General features: G+C 44.9%; 1 protein-coding gene across 4 annotated transcripts in view; it reads left to right on the top strand.

The window, feature by feature from the left end:
* The window catches only part of Lar (tyrosine-protein phosphatase Lar), a 104,073-nt gene that overhangs the window by 14,268 nt on the left and 66,085 nt on the right, over positions 1–23,720 (top strand). Inside the window, exons 6-11 of one of the 4 annotated variants that reach the window (XM_075672248.1) lie at positions 418–708; positions 3,265–3,285; positions 5,759–5,859; positions 9,481–9,676; positions 14,255–14,539; positions 16,956–17,261. In XM_075672248.1, the coding sequence (XP_075528363.1) occupies positions 418–708; positions 3,265–3,285; positions 5,759–5,859; positions 9,481–9,676; positions 14,255–14,539; positions 16,956–17,261 (1,200 nt within the window). The remainder of the gene's footprint in view (positions 1–417; positions 709–3,264; positions 3,286–5,758; positions 5,860–9,480; positions 9,677–14,254; positions 14,540–16,955; positions 17,262–23,720) is intronic. The other 3 variants (XM_075672250.1, XM_075672251.1, XM_075672252.1) reach the window with 3 other exon arrangements.

Here is a 23,720-nt window from a genome sequence, read left to right as displayed (position 1 = left end):
AAGAGTAACACACAGACAAGACAAACAGCGGTAGTGGTCTCTAGTGTTCATAATCCCTGTCCTTTGTGTTCCATTTGTATTTCACTGGTAACATAAATCGAAATTGCCGTCGTTATATGACTCGGAAGGGTTTGGGTACGAAGGGTTTGAGCGCTCGTCCTGTGTCCTCCCTTGTCCGTGCTTTTTTTGCCGCTGTTTTAAATATGAATGCTTCGTTATATCCTCTATTAGCTATAAGCATATATTCAGTATGCATTTATAGCAGCAAGGAGCCTAATAGATTTACTTTGTTAAATATCCATGTTCCTTATATCAATGTTTTGCTGCAGCGTCACTCAAGCATTGTCTCCCCTCAAGCTCCGCCAGGCCAGGCATCAGTTTGTTTCATTATCTGCTCTTTCTTCCTTCCCACATCAGCACTGCCCCGGCCACCTACCAACCTGGCCGTCTCCGATGTAACAGCCACTTCAGTGCGGTTGTCGTGGTCGTACGAGGGCAGCGGCTCGGACAACATTCGCTATTACGTGGTGCAATACAAGCCACGTCAAGCCAACCGCGAGTACAGCGAGACGAGTGGCATCACCATGCCGTATCACCACGTCAGGGACCTCAGTCCCTACACGGAGTACGAGTTCTACGTCATCGCCGTCAACGACCTGGGTCGGGGCTCCCCCACCGTACCGGTCACCGTCACGACGGGGGAAACAGGTTGGCTTTGAATGGCTTCGACTTGGCAGGAATTTAGTTGTGATTGAATGGGTATAGAGGCTGCTGATAAGGCCAAACTTTGACATTTATTACAGGTGCGTGCGTGGGTGAGTGTAGTAATACCAGTAGCATGTGGGAAAATTTAGCCTAGCAGACATGCAGGCAGTTGTCCCACCCATGTTCCTCTGTCCATACAGAAGGCGCATCATGTTACCATTTGAACTCCAGGCCTGTGTCCTCTGTAACGTGAGAAAAGTGCCCCTGCGAGCAAATCTATGGCCTTTCGGAATGATCAGTCGCGAAGCACTCTCCACGTCATAATAATGTCCGTGGAGATGAGGCTTGAGTGATTTACACTCTGTCTTACACAGATTATGGTCTCTGTCTTACACTATATGCCTTTTGTAACACATGGCGATTTGGTAAACTACTTTTGTAGAAGAAGAAATGCAACTTGTGATGCCTGAGGAACAATAACGTTTTAGTATTGATGAACGTTGCCTACAGGCAACATACCAGAAAATTTTTTCTTGATGAGTCTGGGTACTGAGTGCGAAGTTTCTGGCTAAATGTCTTCGGCCGGCACCGTAAGAAAGGCAGCAAGTGTGATCTGTTGGTTTAGTCCCCGAACACAGAACAAGGATGAAGTTTGGCACGCGACTTGCTTTGTTGTGATGGTCAGAGGAGAAAGATCGATGCAAGATCTCTAGCTGCAGTGGTATCTGACATGTGATGTAAACCAAATAAAATGTGCACCTATGGTTCACTTATGACGAGAGCTGCCTCGACAGATTTTGATGGAGCCATAGGTGGCTTGGAGTGAAGCCCTCTCTTAGGTTTATTTCCTGGTGTTTTCCGTCTATTGCCGAATAAGTTTTCGGAACATCTTCTTCGTTTCATTGATTTTGCTCATTATTGAAGTGTTTTGCACATTTATACAGAAAATAAGCATTTTTTGGTGAGGTATTCTTATGTTTCATTATCAATGTGTTAAAAATAGAATTTCGCCAAGCTGATCTGAACTAATGATGTGAAACAGTTTTTGTTAGAACATCTAAAGTTTGGGTTACTCGTTTGCTTCAGCTGCATGGAGGTGTTTTTTCAAGTATAGTCTGTTAATTCTCTGGCTTTGTGGGATAGTGTTGAACTTTTCCTGACACAGAAAACGGTTGTGCTGTCTGTGATAACACTAGTAAATTTTTGTCACCTGACACCTTTGTACAAATCGTAGAATAGAGGCTGGAGCATTTAAGTGGGGTTTTAAGAATTTCACCTGACAAGTGTTAGTTATCACTGTGGAATGGAATGGCTTATTTTTAAGAGTGGATAAGCATGGTTTGCTTCTAGTCAGTATTGTGGGCATGAACCGGTCTGCTATTCAAGTTTGTGTGTTCCTGCTCATAGTCTGGTCCTTGGTTATAACAATCAGAATTATGCACAGTCCACTTTAATTTTGAGATAACCCACTTGTGTTAATTGCTTCTTTATTAAGAACTGGTTAATTCAACCTGGCGTGCTTTCATGAACTAGTAAAATGTTTTATCTCTCTTGCTAGTTTAAGTGGTCACTGTCATGTAATTCAGAGCTGCAGTCACGTGAGATTTGCATGCACCGCTTACCACCAGCTACTCTGAAAAGTTGTATTATTTTAGTTTTAATCATTGAGCATTCGGTTTCACGATCTTACTATGGAAATCATACAAAAATGTTGCATTTGCATTAAGTTACAACTTCTAAATCACAAGCAAACAGAAAAAAGAAAGAAATATGACAAGCGATTTTTTTTAGCTAGTGACCCTAGCAGATAAAGCTCCTAAATTTGGTTGGTTCAGGGAAAGATTACTTTTAAAAAGGTTTATTCTGTATTTATATTCCCATTGTGATCCAGTAACCTCGTTATTTTTTCATATAATGCAGCTGAAAAATATTATTCTGAAAGAGCCTCAATCCTGACTTTTGCCTTCATTCTTCTGTAAGAGCTCCCATACTAATGTGTGTTGTGGCATTTGAGACCTGTTACCTCTTGCCTCTCTGGTTCCATGTGTTGTCTGAAAGTCATACAAACAAGATAAAGGTATTCACAGGAAGTTGGAGGCTTGAAGAAGTGACAAGGAGCAGTGGCCAAACAGGAGAAGCCTTGGCCTGGAGTCGACGTTATCACAAGGGAACCTGTCTTCGTTGGTGTGCAGCCCTGACTAAGACAAGTTCTCTTGTCCAAACCGTGGCTCTGCGCTTGAGGCTTTCTTTGCTTGGCCACTGTTGACCATTCAAAAAGTCACGCCACATTGCATTGCTGCTGCCTCAGAGGATCTAAAGCACTGCTTTTCATTTGCTGTTTTCGGTTGTGCCGAGCGACTGATGTGCGAAGCTGCTGCCGCTGCCGCCATTGCCGCTGCTGCAGCTAGCTTCTGCTTGTGTGTGTGTGTGTGTGCTGCCGTAATGACTGCGCCTTCATTCCGTTCTCTCTTTCTCGCTTCCCCCTTTCACTGTGTCCTCGTCCCCTCTCTCGTCTCATTGGCTGCCTTGTCGTTCTCCCTCGCCTCCCGTAAACATCAGCGGATCTGGCTGGAGGGAGCAGTAAGTGCCAGCACTGCTTGGGCCAGATGCTTTGTCTCGCATTTTCTCAAACCATCCCTCTCCCTTTTTCCTTATTCCCTTGGAGCCCCTTCCATTTCTCTTTCTTTGCTGTTCTTTTAATCAATTGTGCAGCAGACAAGGGTAGCGCTGGATAGTCTTAGCAGGGCGTGGCCAGTGCACACCCCAAAAGCGCTGCGTTAGTGCTCTGCTCCTCCCAACGCTAGTTGTTGCTGAGCTGACGAAGGGCCGCTATAACGGCTCGCATCACCTTTGATTTTGGTTATCACTGTGATATGCTCATCTGTGCAACATCGTCAATGATGACTGATCTTCACAACGTTGTCTGATGGAGAATTGCAATGTTTGATGGTATGGATCAAGAAAAAAAGAAAATAGATCGATGTGACTGCCTGTAGGCGAGGATAGGAAATGTGCAATGCAATTTTGCTGTGAATGGCTTCTGGCCTTAAGTAACAATGAAGATACGCTTGCAATTGCGAATTGCAAGGCAGCTCTTGGCAGCACTTTAATGCATTACAGGATGACAAGAAATGTCAGGGAAAAAAGAAGAAGCAAGACAAAAAGACAAAGCATATTGTAGGAGCTATAGATTGTGTCAGCACAGTGGAGACATACCAGCGCAGACTTATGCCAGAAAATGTGCACATAAAGAGTAGCTCTGATGACGGCACCTTTTGACACTATGCTTAACTGAACTGCATAGAACAGTTGTCGCCATCAGATTCCGCTTATCTGTTCTTGTAAACTTGTCGATGGGAACGCAATCCTCCCAAAGGAATTTTTCACTCCTTTCTTTCTCTCTCTCTCTTTTTTTTTTTTTTTGAACATATCGGTGAGGCGACACAGGAATGTATCTAGTACATTATGATTGATCACAGTGCCGCAAGATGGGGCCAGTAGTGCTGCTTTTTCTGATACGTCTTTCAATATTCTGGTGCACGTTTGGTATGTTATCACTGTGCTAGAATACACTTTTGACAAGCACTTCAAAAAGCGAAGAAAGAAAGTTTACTCTGTAGCTTCAATTTTAGCCCCAGGTGCATGCGGATTTCTTTTTTTTTTTTTTTCCCTCTCCTGATTCTATATCCCTGTTGTTCCTAATTCCTCCTCATTGACATTAATTTTTCTCTTTGACTCGGCTGTATTGAGTAAGAAAAAGCCTACATGGGCCATTCTCTCGATCCACAATCTTTTGGATGTGGAACTCGGTGGGCTGCTACAATTCTGTGACTCTTGCTTGTGCATTATGCGGTGATGACATAAAACTGAAATTGGCTGTATTTTTAAAATGTTTTTCAGGGACTGATTGATGCTCAAAGTTAACTGCCAGATTATTCCTCCCAATAAAAGTAAAGGTCACACAAGACTATTTCATGCCGTTTCAGCGGAACATTGTATTATGCTGTACTAGTTGGTTGTCAAAGTTGGCGAGATAGATGACGTTTCTCCATGAACACACTGAACAGTTTCTCATTGCCGGCATTTAAGTACTGTAATTTTATATGTAGTATAACCCATTACATAGAGTCCACAAACCCAGTTAGACTCTTCAGATGAAAAGAAATTTCCGTAGAACTCGCACAAATTATGTACAGGCATCCAGTTGCAAAATTAGAGCAGTAAGTGGTATCTCTTTTTTTGTGAACAGCTTTGCAAGGAGCATATTATAACAGATCATTTTCATGACTGTTAAGCCAACTTTTCTACAAGACATATTGCCTACCTTATGGTGAATAGTGCAAAAGTCTAAATTTTGGGCTATTGGAGCTGACGCAGTGGCTCATTGTCTTGGAGAATAAGGCCTAGCTAGTTCCTGACCATGTGGATGGAATCACAAAAACATTTTCACATACATATATGATGTGCACGTTGAAAGAATCCCAGGTGATCAAAATAGCCTCTTTGCCCTGCTGTTGCTTCAGGATGTTAAACCCCATGAATCAAGCCATAAGGGATTGGTTATGTACAGCAGCATCATAATTTTACGAACCATGGCATCTAAAAAGGAAAAGCTTAATTAGTATTTTCATAGCCCGCATACAGATTTCCAACCTGTAATATTATGTAAACAACATTTAGTGTTTCATGCTTTTACTGGTTATGGTCACAAACTGCTCGAAAATGGAATATTTTCTGAGATCTCGTGGTCTGCAAACTTATGATACTAACACAGAAAGAAGTGTAATGTGGTGGATGATGTAGGCATGGCTTCCTTGATGAAAATCGCATCCAGAAGCGAAGTTCTAGCGTGCACAGCTTGTATTTTGTCTTTCTTTGAGCAGTGACCTGTAGTCACCATCAGTCGATCCAAATTGCAATTGCAGAGAAGAACCCTCGCAAATTAAGACAAGGATATGAGCTCACTTTTCTGTTGTGCTATTTAACTTGATTGTAGTGAGCTTCTTTTCCAACTTGTTTTCCTCAGCCGACCATTTTCCACTTTGACTTTCAGAGCCCGGCAGCGCGCCTCGAAACTTACAAGCACGAACCTTGAGCTCAAGTACTGTGGTCGTTCAGTGGGACCCTCCGAAGGAGCCAAATGGCCAGGTCATGGTGAGCATTTGCAGCCAAGGTTCATGCGATTCTTGGAAACTTATTATACTGTCACGGAAAGATGTAAAGTTAAACCTCAGTATGATGAACTTCAATATAATGAAATTCTCGATGTAATGAGGTATTTAACTTTTCTTAACCTCTTGTCCGTAGAACACTGTGTATATTGAACCTCAATATAAGGAAGTATGTTTGTAGGTGATTTCAATATAACGAAATTTCACTGCCGCCGCAAAGTAATACTGAGAAAATGTACAGAAACTTCCGTGGACGCAGATGGTCATAGAATTGAATTACAAGCGGCTGTTCGCAATAGCACCTCTGAAATCGTGAGCCCTGCGTCAAGAGCCACCGCGGAAGTGGAGCCCCAGGTTTTTCAGTTTAGAGTCCAACCGTGACAAGATCCTATCGCAGCCCGCGCTCTGTGTGCTTTAGCCGCCAGTGAAAGCTTGTGAGGGTGAGACAAGAAAGAAGGAGCTCGCGGTAATACAATCAAGCGCATGAAAGGGTGGTGGGTGAGGGGGTCGGGAGCAGAGTGGGAGACAAGTTGGCGCACGTCTGGATTTCTGGCGCACGTTTTGGCAATGGTTGCGCATGGCTGTAAGCGCAGCTGAGCACATACGCAGCCGTGCACCCCGCTTCAGAAATAATCTGTCGTGTGTGCGAAGAGTGGGCGTGCCGAAATGACATGGCATCATGTAAGCTATCTTTCTGCACATTTAGTGTTGGAGGTTGCGTAATCTCGAGTCTCAAGGACCCGTTGAGCGAGAGGCAGACGAAGCATTTGCTGCTCGCTGCCGGCGCTTTTCATGATAGGGTCGTCCCAATGCAGGCAACGCTATCAGTCGTTTGAGAGGATTGCACGCCAAAGCATGGCTGGCTTCTCTTAATTCGTACCGCCGATGTGAAGATATCGATGTGGTGTGAAGCCGTATCAGTTGTCGCCGACTCCGAAATTCATCAAAAGGAATTTTTTTGCTTACTCAAATTTGCTTTTTTCGATTGTTCGATAATTTGCAAAATTCTGTGGCCTTCTTTCGTGTGTGAAAAATCGACTGGCGACTGTACTTACTTGCATAAAAGGTTGAATTTCAATACAGCAAAATTTCGATATAACAAAGCAAATTGCCGATTTTGCCGGCTTGGTTACATCGAGGTTTAACTGTATATTCTGGTGGGTGATGTAGACATGTCTTCCCTGATGAAAATCACATCCAGAAGTAAAGTGCTAGCATGCACAGTAACGCCGGTCAATCATTTTTGGTAGCACATTCTCTTCCGCATGAGGCACTGATCGTCGCAGCAGCTTTTACCGTATTTACACGATTGTAAGTCGACTCGAATGTAAGTCGACCCCCCCATATCGCTTGACCGGAAAAAAAAAAAAAAAAATAGAGCATACCCGAGGGCGCATTCGATAACGAAAATTTATTAGTAGCTGACATGGTCACTCGACTACTCGTCTTCACTAGTGCTGCCATCGTCATCGTTGCTGCGGTCCCACAGCGCGTCGTGGTCCAGCGAAATTTCAAATTTGGCAAACGACCGCACCAGGACATCTTGCAGAACAGCAGCCCACGCCAAATGCACCCAACCACACGCAGCCATCACGGAGGCTCTTTTGACAGGTCCGGTTGGCGTAATTTCGCAGTCTTCTGCCGCCAGCCACTCGTTGTACTCACGGCGGAGCAGAACCTTTAAATTAAGGCGAAGGTCCGGGCTTGTTTCATGACCACGTCGCACTTCAATGGCAGGGACCGATCACGCATTTCAGCGACGTACGCCGCAAGCTTAGCCTACAGCTCCGGAAAGCGTCCAGACTTCGGCACGTGGTAAATTTGTCACTTGCCGTCACAGGGTGAAAATTTCGCTTCGCTGCAGTCGCCACTCTCGCACCACCCATTTAGAAACATCGAAATTGCGGCCCGCTGCGCAGTGATTTGTTTCTTCGGCGTAAAGGATGGCAGCCCCCTTGAACGCTGCTGTGAACGAGTGCCGAACAATTAGTGGGCCTGCAGCACTCATGACGACTGGGGAAGCATAGAAGTAGCACGTAGCCGGCAGTCAAGTGGAACGCGTCATAAAGTTGGTCAAACCAATTCCAATGCCTTTAAACAGAGAAAGAGAAACCCGCGAGCGGCGTCTGCTCTTCTATGAACTACCGATACCCCCCGCAAGCGCCGCCGTTCTGAGGGTGCCGCCGCAAATGGAAACAGCGGCGCTTCCATCAACTATCGATACCCCCCCCCCCCCCCCCCCCATAAGTGTTGCACGCACTGTAAGACTCTCAAAATGTTGAAAAACCCTTCCGAAAAGCGAACAAACACGCGGGATAGCAAAAAGATATGGGTAGGGCCATAGAGCAAACATAAAATTGTAACTACGTTGTAGCTCTTGTTTGTATCGCTTTTTTTGGCGCGGCCATGTTTTGGTTTCGATTGTAAGTCGACCCCCCAACTTCAGACTTTCAAATTTTAAAAAAGGGGTCGACTTACAATCGTGTAAATACGGTACATGTTTAACCGTCATAGACCCTTTAGCTTCTTACAAGTCCTTCACGAACTTGCTCACTTGTGTAACCCATTGCACATGGACTTAAACTTTTGCTGATAAGTGTGCCTTGGATACATTTTGCATATTTTGCGAGCAATTTACTGCTAGATAGCAAACGTAACACCTAAATGCAGTTACCATGACACCCTGCATGAGTCATGATAGGGAAACACACACTGCGCTCCTCCCTCGGGGTCACAATAGACATGCATCTGAGAGCACACACTCAAATGAAGGGCTTTATATCAGTAAACGTACAAACTGTTTTGTGCGAGAAAGCCAACGAACTAAAACAGGTTAGCGATCACCCTGACCAGCAGGAGACCTAAATTTACTGAGCTTAAGCACCAAATTCGTATTATCATTCTGCATAGAAGCTGAGCTTGAAAAAACAGGTATGAGTAACGACAAAAGCCTTACATTCACCTTCTTTCGTGTGTATGTCTGCTTCTTGAGCCTAACTTTCTTACATAGGAATGCTTACCCAACTCATCCGACAGCAGATCCTCGTGAATCAGTAGTAAGGCAAATGACTTAGTGAAGTGTCACAATCCGAATTCATACCATTCCCCATGTTAGAGGAATGTCACACCATTCCCCTAACGAATCTGTGCTGCAGTAGCCGCAAAGCACATGGAAGTTTCATAAAGGGTAAAATCGAAGTTGTGATTCTATTGTCATCCATTCAACTGTAGCATGGAGCTGCTACAACTGCAGCATCCATCTGACTGTAGCACGTAGCTACTTTGTAGCTTCGTGCTACAGTTGGGTGGATAAGAATTTTTACTTTCATTTTTCTGAGTGTTAAATGATTGTAACAGGCTCTTTTCCAGTAAGCCTGTGCAAAGCTCTATGGCATTTTGAATAAAAACAGGAACAGCGCAACACAACATGAGCGAGTAAAGAGCACAGGACAGAGCGCTGACTAGGTTGCTAGTCAGCGCTCTGTCCTGTGCTCTTTACTCGCTCATTCTGTGTTGCGCTCTTCCTGTTTTTATTCTAAAGATTCACCAACCAGCCCCATTAAACACACTGCTAAAGCTCTATGGCCTTTGCCGTTCATTTCAGGGCTACAATGTGTACTACACGACCCAGCCCAGCATCCCGACGCAGTCATGGAATGCACAAACAGTTGACAACAACCAGTTGACGACCATCAGCAATTTGACCCCCCAGACCATCTACACCATACGGGTGCAGGCTTTCACCAGCCGCGGCCCAGGTCCCTTCTCGTCGCCCGTGCAAGTCAAGACCCAGCAGGGCGGTGAGCATGGCTGTCCACACTTCTGCAACATTTCTGAGGTTAAAACTTGGTGACCCAATCAATCAATCAATTAATCAATCAATCAATCAATTGTTCAGAAAAAGAGGTCTATTTTTTACATAATGCAGGTTAGATTGCTTATAACGTGATTGCTTATACTGCAGAACAGGCTATAATGCAACCTTTTGTACTCCCGCTCACCCTCCCATTTAACTCAATATATACACATACTGCTTATAGCGCAGCATTGCGAGATGGAATGCCAGTTATAATCTGGCTTCCGCGAGAAAATCTTGCGCAGAAGCACGGTAGCGAGCGCGTTTCTCAACAAGGTGCGGCGGCCAATGGGACGGTAGAGCAATGAGGGAAACACAGGAACGGAGGAGGAGACATGGAGCAAGGAAACAGAGAAAAAAATTGCCATGGTTGAACCTGGTTAAACCAAGTTTGTTGAGCGATAGCATGAGTTTGCTTGCTTTGGGAACGCACACAGATGTTGCTCGGCGCCGTCGGAAACTACAGCATCTACAATTGCAACAAGACAACACACAGATGCTGCTCGGCGCGGCAGCAGCAGCGAGTGAACCGACCTTCATGCTGCATCTCACTTCAACGCGAACTAAGCATCAAAAGCATAGCGCGTACTAAGCTACCAGCACTCGGCACACTTGGTACACATCGCATATCGCTTTCAAGATATCAGTGCCCACGTGGCGTACGAAACAGTCGCCGGTAGCGGTAGAATAAGTCCCAGTTTGGACCTTGGCTGAGCTTGACGGTCAGGTTTACGAAACGAGGCATTTTCTGGGTTTGTACCTGGAGTAGTAGAGCTATCGCTCTGGAAAAAAAAAAGTGGTAGCAACACGGCGGGCACACGACTGATAATCCTTTACTCTGGAGGGCACGGACAACACTCGAATGGCGGCAGCTTGGTTCACAGTTGCCATGTTTTCAACACCACATGCAGGTGAATCAGTCCAACAAATTTAACGAAACTGTACAGCATCCAAAATTTCACTCACCGTTCTACATTAGCTCTAAAGTTGATGGTGTTATTGTGGGAAATGGCAAGTAATCGCTCAACTCTGAAAATTTAGTTGGCAACTTCCCTGTATGTACCGTATTTACTCGAATCTAGGCCGACCCCCTAAAGTCTGAAGCCAACAAAAAGAAAATATATTACCTCGAATGTCGGCCGAACAAAAAAAGCAAGGACAGCATTCACAAAATACAAACAGCATTTATTGAATCTGAACGTGCAGAGCTCATTCAACGTTGTCGTCGCTGTGTTCCTTGTCACTGTCACCTTCAAACAGTGTGCTATCTTCAATACCGTCAAGCGCATTAGATATGCTGCACTTTTTAAAGGCGCACACAATCAAAGTACCTGGGATGTCGTCCCATGCTGCAGCTACCCAGCTCGCCAGCTGCGATAGCGATGCACGTTTGATGCAGCCCGTTGCCGTTAGCATGTGGTATTCGTCAGTCAACCACTCCGTGTAATATTTCCGCAGACGATCCTTGAAAGGTTTGTTGATGCAGACATCAAGTGGCTGCAACTGGCCTGTCATGCCGCCCGGTATGACAGCGAGGTCCGTGTTCGATTGGGCGAGCGCAGCCTTCACATTGTCAGTCAAGTGCCCATTGTAAGAGTTGACGACAAGGAGCGAGTTCTTTGTCAAAAGGGCTCCTGGACGCCGTCGCCACACAATCTTAACCCACTCTTCCACTATCGCACCCGTCATCCACCCATTCTCATTTGCCCGCACAACGACATTTCTTGGGAAAGTTTCTCGAGCAGACAGTGTCTTCCTTTTAAATACAGTGGAACCCCGTTCATACGTTTTTCACCGGACCGGGGGAAAAAAACGTAACAGCCGAGAAAACGCAACAGTGAGGAAAGCTCCGAAAATGAATGAAAAAAAGGGCAGCTTCAACTATAGACAATTTATTTCCACAGAGTGCGCTTAGGACTTAAAAAAGCCTATAATGATGGCTTGCCGTTTCTTTCGCTCGGTAGAAATCGCCACACGTTTCTCAATAGCCTGGAAGGCCGCATTGCTGTCAGCGTCGCTGTGAGGTGCGACGTACCTGCAGAGGTCTAGAGCCCCGACGGCTTCTCCAAAGCTAGGATTTGGCCACTGCCCGGCATCATGCGGCTCGTGCTCCTCGTCGTCACCGCGCCACGGCAATGGCAACGGACGAAGGAATATCCGCGGGAAATTTTGCCCTCTTTGGCGTAATCATGCTAACCTGCTAACGACTGTTTAGTATTGCTGCGGAGCGCGCGCGTCCGAGCAGCCCGGTTGCGCGCGGCGCGGCGTGGGAGAAATGTAAACAAGAGAGGAGAGCTGTCCCGGTAGGCGGAGCAACGCCACTAGCAACGCCAACTTCCGGTTTCACTTTTGCTTCACAAAGAGTGACGTGAGGGCCTCTCCCGAGTTTCCTTCCTCCGTGAGTCGACCCGTCCAACAACCATGCGGTGACCCTAATCACAGTGATGATAGTGAGAGCATTTTTCACGAATGGCCACTTAGTGCTGCCTCTCGAACTGGCGTGCGGCTTTGTGCAGCCAGTTCCATAGCCAAGCCCGGCCAAGCCCAGCCAAAACTCGTCAAAAGCCAAAATGGCGGTTGGAGCGCGTTGCCTACTTCAGCCCAGGCGGGTTCGGGGTGCCAAGTTGCGACGTATCATGCGGGAACGTTTTCACAGCTACGACGTAACAGCGGGGTTCCTTATACATTGAATCCTATGGAAGCTATGCCGGGACCGGATGAAAACGACGTAGCAGCCGGGAAAACGCAGCAGTGAGGAACGTAACAGCGGGGTTCTACTGTATCATATAAGGAGAGAGTTTATGTCCATCAGCTGTGCAGCACAGCATCACAGCGTGCGAACTGCTTCTTGTAGCCCGCAGAGCGCACCTTCACCTCCTTGGCACCTTTTTATTCATGCTGTACGCCACTGGCATATCAAAATACACAGCTGTCTGGTTGGCGTTGCCAATTTACCCAAGGTTGTAGCCTGCCGCTTCTCTCTTTCACAGCACATAGTGCTGAAAAGCTATCAGCTTTTCTTCGAAATCGCTTGACAGCTTCTGGGTGATTGAAGTGCGACGTCGGAGGCTGAAGCTGAAGCGCTTCATGAATTTCTGAAGCCAGCCCCCGCTGGCTTTGAAACACTTTGGTGTTCGACCTCACTCCCTCGAAAGTTCCCTAGCTTTCGCTGGGAGCACTGTTGTCACTGGAAGGGCAGCTGCTCTCTGTGTCTGAACAAAGTCGGCCAAAACTGTCTTTACTTCGTGGTGACGGCCTTTCTTTGGTCTGCTAAATGCCACCCTTGTTGAGGCGCACACAAAGAGCTGTTGTCGTCCTCTCCAACGACGAATGTTTTTCTTGTCGACGCCGAAGTCCGGCCCAGCTTGAAGGTTCAGCAATGCCTCTGCGGCTAGGTGCCATCGCAATAACACCACGCTGCACACTGATACGGCCGACACGACACAGGTTAAAATGGTGACCTCGCTTATGTACAGTTGGTTACTGGCATGGCTAGTAGCGACTGCGATACTGACTTTTCTTGATGGCGCTAACTATGCACCATATTTAGCAGTTTCAATGAAAAACTGGCACGTTATTATTATTTTTTTTTAATCCTTGAATCTAAGCCGACCCTAGAGTTTGGAATATGATTATTTGAAAAAGACTATCGGCCTAGATTCGAATAAATACAGTATTTTTTGTCTGTGCTACTTTGTCTGCTTCATGCAAAGACTGCGAATCCTCGAACATGAACCTTTCAACATTTGTAAATTTATTTAAGTGAATGTAAACATCGAGGTCACGTGCTTTGAATCTCAGGTACACACAGCTGTTTCGTCTACATGTTTTGCATGTGTGGAGCCTTTGGAAAATGTTGTATTGATTATAGTGTGGTACCACTGATAGTGCAGATATTCGCAACTCTAACAACTTAGCTATAGACGGTCTGTGCTGTATTGAATAATAAACACAAGGGTATTAGTACAGTTGACTTCCATTAATTCTACTCTGAAGGGACAGAAGAAATTGGTCCAATTATCTGGTGGGTCAAATAAAGCAGCAGGCAGAAAAAACACGAAAACATGGCTCTGATTCATTTGGAAGAACCTCGTTGATATCATCCCATGACATATGATTTCGCGTTTCTTCTTTGAGATTTATGTCAAGAATTAATTTAGACCAGCCGCTGCCGAAATCATGAGGGCAATTAGGCCTCGAGCCTTCACATCAAAAACTCTTGTATAACCACCAATAAAACAAAGATGTCAACTCGGCTGACATTTTGCAGAAGAATTGATAGCTGAGCGAGTTGATATGTTTTTGGAAGACTAGAAATAGCGCAAGAATGACGACGGATGGTGAAAGACACAATACGGATGCTGCGTATTGCGTCTTTCTCCGCCTGTCGTCTCTGATTAACCTCTCTGTTTTTCCTTTGCCTTTCTGCCTGTCATCTTTTTTGTGCTGTTTCTATAGTCTTCCAAACATTTGAGGTCTCACATCAGAGACTCATCAGGCCAGCCGATTTTGCTCCTCCCAGTGCCAAGCCAGCCACGCAACCTGAAGGCGGTGGCAGTGTCCCCGACGGCCATCCAGCTAAACTGGACGCGTCCCCTGGACCCGGCCGAGATGGTGGTGGGCTACGAGCTCTACTGGAACGACACGTTCACTCAGCAGCAGGAACAGCGCTCCCTGCCCGACGGCCAGAACTTCCTCCTCGAGGGGCTTTACCCGGACACCGTGTACTACATCTGGCTGGCGGCCCGCTCGGGCACGGGCGAGGGCGCTGCCACGCCACCCCTGCCTGTGCGGACGGACCAGTACGGTGAGTAGTAATGCCGCAGTGCTGGTTTACTCTTTTCTATCTCACTTTCCTTTCATTTCTTCGCCTGCTAAAGAAAGCGTTAGACTGTTGCTTTCTTGTCGTGACAGTTTGGTGAAGATCACAGGCCCATTCAATTCACCTGCACTTCTTGAACTTGGTTAGGAAGGATTAAGCTTTGCTGCATTCGATTACACAAAACCAGCTTCTTTATATTGCTACGGTGCAAACAACAGGGCCGCCAGCCAGTCAGAAGAAGACGATTTAACGTGTGTAGGTGGAATCGGTCTCAACAGCCATCCTGTTTATGCAGTGTTGTCTTTCTTGTAAATTTCGTAATTACAGTGTTATATGTGACTTCTGCAACGTAACAATATGTTCAGTGTTTGTCGTAAGCATACATGCTGATTTCACCGGGAAAAAAGAAGTTTGAAATCTGGTCTATGCAAAAGAAATGCAATCATGATGCCGACAATGGGGAAACAGAGCCTGTGTTTCAATACTCGGCTTAGACGACTTAATAGGCAGATAATAGACAGTGGCTTTCTTAATTCTTGTTCCATATATGATGAAATGGGCAAAAGAGACGGCTTTGCGATGACAGCATTGAAGCAAAAAATTTATGCTGGCTACTTTGCATTCCAAACAAGATGGTGGCTGAGCTGGATGCTTGGAAACTCTGTAGGGAATTTATCTGCGTGCAAGAAAACGTACTAGTCACTTTTTCTAATGTGCCTAATGTAAGCTACATCGTGTTTTTCATAGTTCCACATGTAAAACAATTTTAAACAGCTGCAAATAATGTGTGCTTTTAGCTTTTTCTTAGAAATGCAAAGTGGAGTCAAGCCACAGCGACGTCTTCGTGATGTGTTCCAGTGCTTGAACTCGTAGCTGTCGTCCTAGGTGTCAACGTAGGCTGTCTACAATGCTGCCCATAATTGGAACACGCCCAAAGAGTCCCCTGTTGATTTTGATGGCCTATCGGCTTCTTGCTGTGCCAATAGGTGACACATAAACTACGCTAAATTACCAACATGTCCATATAGAATGTATGATTTCAAGTTTTTCATGCTTAGTGACATTTTCGGTGCCAGAATACAGAACTTGAGCTGCTGAGCAAGCAAATATTCGCTCCACTGTAACCAATCTTGTCTCAATTATTTCATTCTCAGTTTCATTATAGCAGTAGAATACTTCGTGAAATAAAGCCCACCAAATTTTAGTTGCTTTGTTATATCTGATAATTTGTTATATCGGGGTTCAAGTGTTTTCGTTTTACACAGCGCCACAAGAAGAGTTCGTGCAAGCGGTTCCAGCCAGTTTAATCGTTTGGTAGTTTTACTAGCTTTATAAACTACAGGGGCATATGGAGTCGTCGGCATGAACAGCTGAACTAGCATGAACTAGTTTGTGAAGTGCTGGGCGAACTGAATGGACCTCACTTCTGATCTTTGTAGGGCAGCTTACCTGGGCTCACTTGTGCCGACCGGATAGCTAGAGGACATAATAAGCAAACACATTACTTTTTCTGCCCTTTCTTCCTGTCGTATTTTTTTGCATGAACTCGCTATGTGTGTTTGTTTATATGGCAGTGCTCATTAGGTTGCAAAGTCTTGATTAGTGGCCTAGCCCAGCGAGCCGAAGGTTTTCGAAGATCCCTGGCCATGCTCTTCTTTTTCGTAGCCTGGGAACTGTGCAAGGAAGTGCCGACAAAATCTGTACGAAACCAGTCCGCGCCACTGTTCTTGTTGCATGGCCTTACCTCACACATGGCTTTATTTTTTTCCGCCATTCTTTTGAAAGTGTGAGACATTAACTAGCCCATCCTGCCATGTTAATACATGTTTGATAGGTGCGCGTCATCTATTCAGAGGTTATCGACGGGAGCAAACTCCTCAATGTTCGAAGGGTTCGTTCATTTGTTTTATATTACTAATAATGTCAATCCTAATCGGAGGTTTTGCTCTTTTTGTGCTATTCTGGTCTCTGAACCTTGTCTTAAACCGTAGTTCAGAGTAAGTGCACCTTCACTTCCGAAAAGATTTTGAAGCTAGAAATGTACGTGTTGCAGCCGAAATCACTCTGTTCGTGATGAAACTGGCTCGCGTCTTCCTTTTTTGTTTGTTTAAGTGAAGAAACGGGCCGAAGCATGTGCTACCAGCCCTGATCTTCGGCTGTACATTAAAGTGATGCAAAGCCAAGCGTAAGAAGATGGTTTTATGCACAACTCACTGAGGGGGGTTGCAGTCTTGTACGTGGCCCCATTCCACTGTGTCATCCATCTCCTTGGCTCATCGCACAGCGCACTCTCGACCGCCTGTTCTTCCTCTGCACTTCCTTCTTCTTCCCGTTGCATCACGTGACCTCCCCCCTTTTCCCCCAACGCCCCTCCTGGGGCGCCCGCGTACGGCCCTTGCAGTTCCGGGTGCGCCGCCACAGCAGGTACGCGGCGTTGCTCTCGACTCGCGCTCGTTGCGCATCAGCTGGGAGCCGCCACCACGCGAACTGCACAACGGCGCCATCACATACTACAAGGTGAAGTACATCCGCGCCGACGCGGCCCCGGGGGCGGCGCCCTACGAGGCGCTCAAGGGGCCCGCCGAGCTGTCGCACAGCATCACGGGACTGGACAAGTGGACCCCCTACCGCGTCTGGGTGCTCGCCGGCACATCTGTCGGCGATGGCCCCGCCTCCCCGCAGGTTCTCGTGCGCACCGATGAGGACGGTACGTCATCCGGCGGGGACGCCCCTTTCCCTTCCTCCCTTACCTCATTCCTTCCTCCTCACTTGCCTTTTGCACATTCCCCCCCCCCCTTTTTTTTTCTCTCTCTCTTTGATTGCAAGCCAACGCTCCCCTTTTTTCTGCTTTTGTTCTCTTCGTTCTTGTCCTCGTGGCTTCTCAATGCTACCAGTCAGAAAGCTCTCTAAAGCTAGTGTCCCAGACGCAACCCTGACTCGACTAGGTTCATCACTTTATTTATACTCTGGAGTTCTCAACCCACTCGAAGCCAGCTACCAGTCATATAAGGATTTCGAGCCATGTTGCTGGCGTCAATAATTTCCTTATCTGAACAGCTTATGCAGCACACACAGAGTAGCAGTGTTAAGTGAAGAGCTGGCACATTTTACTGTAGCACTTCAGCATGCTGCATATCTTCAGCGTGTTTGGTGCGTGCCAGTGCAATGATGAAACGTGTGATCTTGGTGCTAGCCACAGTGAACTGCTAGACATATCAATCATTGTCCGATACATTTCATCCACTAGTGAGCCATGAATAGGTGGCATGCTCAATTATTGGCAAGCACTCGATAGCTCATCGGAATTGGTGTGCCGCACTTGTTAGTGCGTAGGCACAAAATTATTCATATTTATTTTTTTAGTTAAACGCTCTTCGATACTAAATGTTGCGAGTTGCACTCTCAAAACCTCAGCAACAGACATCGCTCCGCCTTTTGATCTGGGTATTGCAAACAGTGTGCACAAAAAAGCCCAAGTTTCACGTGGAAGCTTTGTTACTGGTTCACAGAGAAAGCCATCCCTGACCAGCCTTTCTCATTGTTTTCTTCTTTCATGCATCTTTCACAGATAACAAGTCAGCTCTGCCTTTTTCCGTAGTTGACCGTGCAGATGCAACATTGTTAGCTAAGCTGTCGCTTACACTCAATAAGTACAATTGAAGTATGACCTCAGTGCACTCAGTTGTTTCCATGTTCCGGTACATGAAAAAAAATGATACCGAAGTTCATTCAGAATTTGTCAGTCATGTACTTGAGTTGGCAAGTGAACCTTGCCGAATCTGCGGGAAGACCAATTAGGATTCTGATTATTGCCTAGCTATGCAGACCTTGCACTGAACCTAAGTGACAGTATTGCTAGAAAGGCTGGTCTCTTTAACCACCCTATTGTCTCTCTCTCTCCTGCTCGCTTTTCTGACCTACAATTTTCTCTGTTTAAGCTTTCTTTTGGGGACAACTGTGAGGTTACCCTGCTCGAATAACTTATCTCGCTTTCTAGCCACCCTTTTCCCCTTTCGTTCACAGTTCCCTCATACTATATTCCTTATTTCATTTACTTCCTTCTTTTCAGTTGGCATCTCCATCCCTCTTTCATTATTTCTTCCCAGCCTCAACCCTCTCCCAAGGCTATTTACACCTCCTGCCCTTTGCATCACTCTTTCTCACTGTGCCCTTTCTCACAAGTGCACTGCTCACCGGCCTTTCCACATTGGCGCAGCCTCCATCATACTTTACGCAAACACAGTTTAGCTCTGTATTCTTATACGCTCCTATACGTTCAAACCAGACCTCAGCACTGCAAATTATGCAGTATGCAGGAGTAGTAGTTGGTGAGGCTCAGCAATGGTCCTTCATTAATTCTGAGCTATTCTTCTTGCTTTTTGCTTCTCATTCTATGAATTGCCAAGGAGCATTACGGCCACTTACAGGGTTGCTGCGATCGTTTGCATGGTTAACAGCAGCCCTTGAGACCCTTGAAAAACCATTTGATATCAAAACATATTTTTTTAAGTCTTGGAAGCCCAGAAATTCCATGAAATGCTATATTTAAAAAAAAGGTCCTCGAATTTCACCTCCAGATAGCTTTGTCAATTTTCTTTTTGGGTTTTGGACCACAAAGGTGGTGCAAGCCAAAAGTGAAGCTAGTCAGTTGCATTTAGCAGCTTCATGGTGTTTGAATTAAATTTTGCTCAAAAAAGATCCTCGCACTGCTTTTTCATTCGCTCATTGGGAACGATGGCGCTTTGATCTATAGCTGTAAAACAAAATTTTTTTGCTAGATGCCATCCTGTGTAAGGATAAAGTCTGACGGTGGCTGCGCTTTCATTCCTTTTCAGTTTTCCTTCTCTCTCTCTCTCATGAAATCATTTCATTCACCTTGTTATACAAAAGTGTATGATTTGTTCTGGAACCTCATTGTTCACTGCTTACTTTCCTGTTTTTCTCAAAGCATTCTTGTCCTTTTTTTTATTTTTTCACTTCCTTTTTGCACTCTTTCTTGTCATTTGCAGATCATCATTTTATTTTTGTTCTCCTTTTAGACGTCTTCCTCTTATGTTGTCCACTTTGTTTGCTGTTTCTAAACAGTTTTCTTCTTCTTTTAGGTGCTCACGTGTTTTTTCTTTTGTTTTTATCCTACTTTTCTCACCTCTTGATTTACTGTCCCAAACCTTTTAATTCACTGGGCATTTATTTCCACTCACTTCTGATCCAAAAGATGTTAGTTCTCTGTTTTTTACATCCCTTATTTCTCTCCTGCCCCTTTTTTTATGAGTTGAACAGCCTCTCTTTTCTGGCCATGTCTTTCTCAACTGCCTTCTGCTATCTTTAAGTTTTTACTTCTTCTTCTTCTTTTTTTTTTTTCTTTGAGTATGCAATGGTCAGCTGGGTGTGAAATCTATTGAGACCCGAATTCATGATTATAGACGATAGAATTAGGACATGGGGAATATACTTGGGGAATGTTATCCTTACCTTGAAAAGTTATCAAGTGTATCAAGTTATCAACAGGGAATTCATAAAAAAAAACATTCGTTGTTAGGTGTTTCTTTTTTCTTTTTTTTTTTTTTTTTTTCGAATCTTGGGCCAGTTCTCGATTGTCTTCTTTTTTTCTATGTTGGCTTGCATCTGTATGGTCACTTGTAATTGTGTCCTTGTTCATGCTGAGCTATGTTTTTGTGTCTGTTATTCAACCATGCCAAGCCAGGATTCTCTTGACCCTACCCAGTAAATGGGCAGGCATTACAGCCGTGACTAGGCTCTTGGTTACCCGTCGGCATGGTGCTATACTAGTATCAAATACACATTGATACCACTGAGGGTTACAGAGTTACCTTATTGAAGTTGTGGTCTATATAAACACACAGTGGCACAATATTTTTAAAGCCTTAACAATTACATCATAGTTCATTTGCTATTTAGCACAATGCTGATTGGAAATTTTGCAACTATCATCATTGAACATCGTTACCTTTTCTTATAACTTAGCATAGATATGAATGCTCAAGTGAAAATCCATTGTGCGCATCATAATCTTCTGCGAATGCAAGGCTTATTATATGCTATCACAAATGTTTTATACAAGGACTAAAGCCTGAAAACATCAAGACATCCAATACATATGTTATCCATCTAGAACCATCTGTCCATATTCTTGCCCAGTAAATTATTTGCATCCATCATAAAAGTGGAGGTTATGCAACTTTCATTTAACTAGTCGTGTTTATAAATAACTTTGCTGGCCTTCGCCTTGACAGATGATAGAACAGATGACGTATCTATCCAGGATCGATCCAGGGTAGTTGAAAGTACACTGGGAGGTATGTTTCTATGAGAAAGCTGAATCATTCTCTTTGCCAGCCTGACCGGCGCTAGACAGCAAGGGATTCATCAGCAAGGATCCAGCAAGGGTGTTGCCATAGTAAAAGTGTGCCTCGAGAAGCGTTTCTATCATGGGTAGTTATCGATTTACCATGAGATATGGCTATCTTTTCTAAATCTCACCTTGAACCAAAAACGTAACCAAATCTTCATGACACATAAGACTGCAAATTTCTATCACTTTTGTCACTCTTACAGTGCAAGAAACTGAAATGACCCCACTGATTTCACACCTAGTTTTACCACTGTGCATTCTCTATCTGTCCCATCCATGTTTCCTTGCACCTGTCTTTGGCTAACTCTTGCGTCTTCTGTGGCCACAATATACCTTGGTCAAAGTGTTTGGCACTGGTGTAGCACCACCAGAGTTCTTGAATTATCCATGGTGTGAGAGCTTAATACAATAGTCTACACTTAAGACATGCCCTGTGATGGCAAATTTTCTAATAAGCCAAAGGGCCTTTATGGGATTTTCCATAGCTTCAGTGCCACTTCAGTTGAGCTCAGCTCTGGCTTGGCATTGGCTCTGGCATTGGCTCTGGCATTGGCTCTGGCATTGGCTCTGGCATTGGCGCAAGCTCAGCCTTGTCTCGAGCTTGGCTGCTGTGTCCAACTCTCTGAATGCCTTGTGAAACAAACAAGTCTTCAAAATGATCCCTTTGCATTGATCTCACACTGATTCTATAGTATTGTATGTCAAGCTCTACAAATGATGGAAAGAGAAAAACCTTCTCAACATTGTTGAACGATAAAACAGTTCAGCACCTCCTGCAAAACACTTTGACCTACTTGCTAGCTGTGTGCCCCTGCCCTTTCGCATTGCTGCACGCCTCCGTCGTCTGCACTGCGGTTGCATGTTAATGTCGTCTGACGTCTTCCTCCCCGAAGCATGCCTGCAATTTCCAGTAGCAGTAGCAGTTACCACCATCCTCTCACACCACTCACACCATGCACAGCTAGCAAACACACCGGAAACCCGTCCTTTTTTTCCCCCTTTTTTCACCGACCCACTCCTTCCCCACAGGAGGGGCTCACGACGATGACACGGCCGTGTTTTTTGGCCCAGCCTTCTACTACTTCTTCTTCCTCACTGACAGCTTCTTGCTCTTCTTCATCGACAGTGCTTCTTCAACTGACACACTTCTTTTTTCTGGAAGTTTTTTTTCTTTTTCTACTGCCTCTTTCAGCCTGTCTCTTGTCTGACATGGGGGTTCAGGCATAGAGGGTCTTTTGAAGCAGATGCACCACAGACGTACTGCCACTTGCAAGTCATTTTTTTTTTTTGTCTTTGTCTTCTACTTCATGGCTCTGTCTGTGGCTTTGTCTACTGTGCCCAACTCTCTTGCTATCTGTTTTTCTTTTTCTTTTTTTTTTTCACTTTCAAGCAGCTTGTTCTTGCTTTTTGGTGCTTCTTGTACTTGCTGCTCCAGCTGTCTCATCATGTGTGCGGGTTGCAAATGGAGTGAACAATTTTGAACGTGACAAATGTTTGTCATTCGGAGTGAGTTGCTGTGACGTCTGCACTCACTTCACTTCACTTCACCTTCTTTTTTTTTTTGCCATCTCATTCTCTCTAAACACATTCCAGACATAGCTAGGTGCTTTTTCCAATACCACAACAAGGTGTTCAAACGTTTTCAGCATCACACCGTTTATTTCCTTTATAGTTTCCTTTCTTTATGAGAGAGTTTTAGCCTTAATGTATTCTTGCCTTCGTGGTGGTTTGATGAGGCTGCTGCGCCGAGTGTATGTTGGGGCCATTGGCTGGATTCTTCGACAAACTAAGCACATAGGGATCCGAAAAATACCATTCGAAGCAAAAAAATGATGTAAAAAATGGAAGCAGAAAAACTTCGGACTGCCCAGAGAGACATAGTTTATTCCTCAGAGTCTTAAAACACCACACTGTTTGGTAGAAAGGTGCAGACACAGTGTTGGAGTTATTGCAGAGGCTCCAACATTGCGACTCTAGGTGAAGAAACCTACTACTCTAGGTTTCTTCACCTAGAGTCGTAGTGAAACTCAAGCTAGCGTCTGCTGTGAAGTTCCGTGATAAGGACAGGGAACGCACACCTTCACCGAGGTGTTAGGTGAAAAAATATTTAGATGAGAGGCTATGTACAAGTATACTTACAAATGCATACGTAGCATGTAGCCAAAAGGTAACAGCCCTGCGTTAGCTTCAAATCATCATCATCTTTTTGACCCAATTAAGAGTAAGACTTTAAGAGTAGCTTGAGGCCTACGAAGGAAACCCATACTGTTATCTTTTTTTTTTTGAAAGATTTTCATGCCTTGAAGATTTGTGCAGTGCTTATTTGCTGTCATTGTGTTTTGTTTGATCCTCCTTCCATACGTTCAGGCTAAAGCTCTCTTGTACATTGTTAATGTCACAGCAGATATGAAGACTGGAGAAAACTCCCATCAAAAAGGAAATTGCTTTTGAAGCGTTTTTGTTCTCTTTCTTATTTGTTGGTTTCTTATGGTGCGCCGCCAGACTGGCGATTGAGACATTCTTATTGCATGTCTTCAGTTGACTGCTCAAAGCTGCCGTCATACCAGACAACACACGTATGCTAGGCATAAGTTCACACCTTACATACAAGGAAGATGCAAGCACCGCTTTTGTATGCTGACTTCTGTTTGGTGGATGTACTATATGTGGACAGTAGTACTTCTTTGCTTCACTGTGACTCTTTTGGGGTGCTGTGGCAGACCTTATTTAGAAATTAGCCATAGCACTCTGTTTTCGGTGCTAGAAAGGGTTGCAAAAAATTGGATATTACAG

Source organism: Dermacentor variabilis, chromosome 10 (assembly GCF_050947875.1).
Source record: "Dermacentor variabilis isolate Ectoservices chromosome 10, ASM5094787v1, whole genome shotgun sequence".
Lineage (NCBI taxonomy): Eukaryota > Metazoa > Arthropoda > Arachnida > Ixodida > Ixodidae > Dermacentor > Dermacentor variabilis.
The sequence above is the reverse complement of the archived record's forward strand: the minus strand, read 5'-3'. Positions and strand labels throughout refer to the sequence as shown.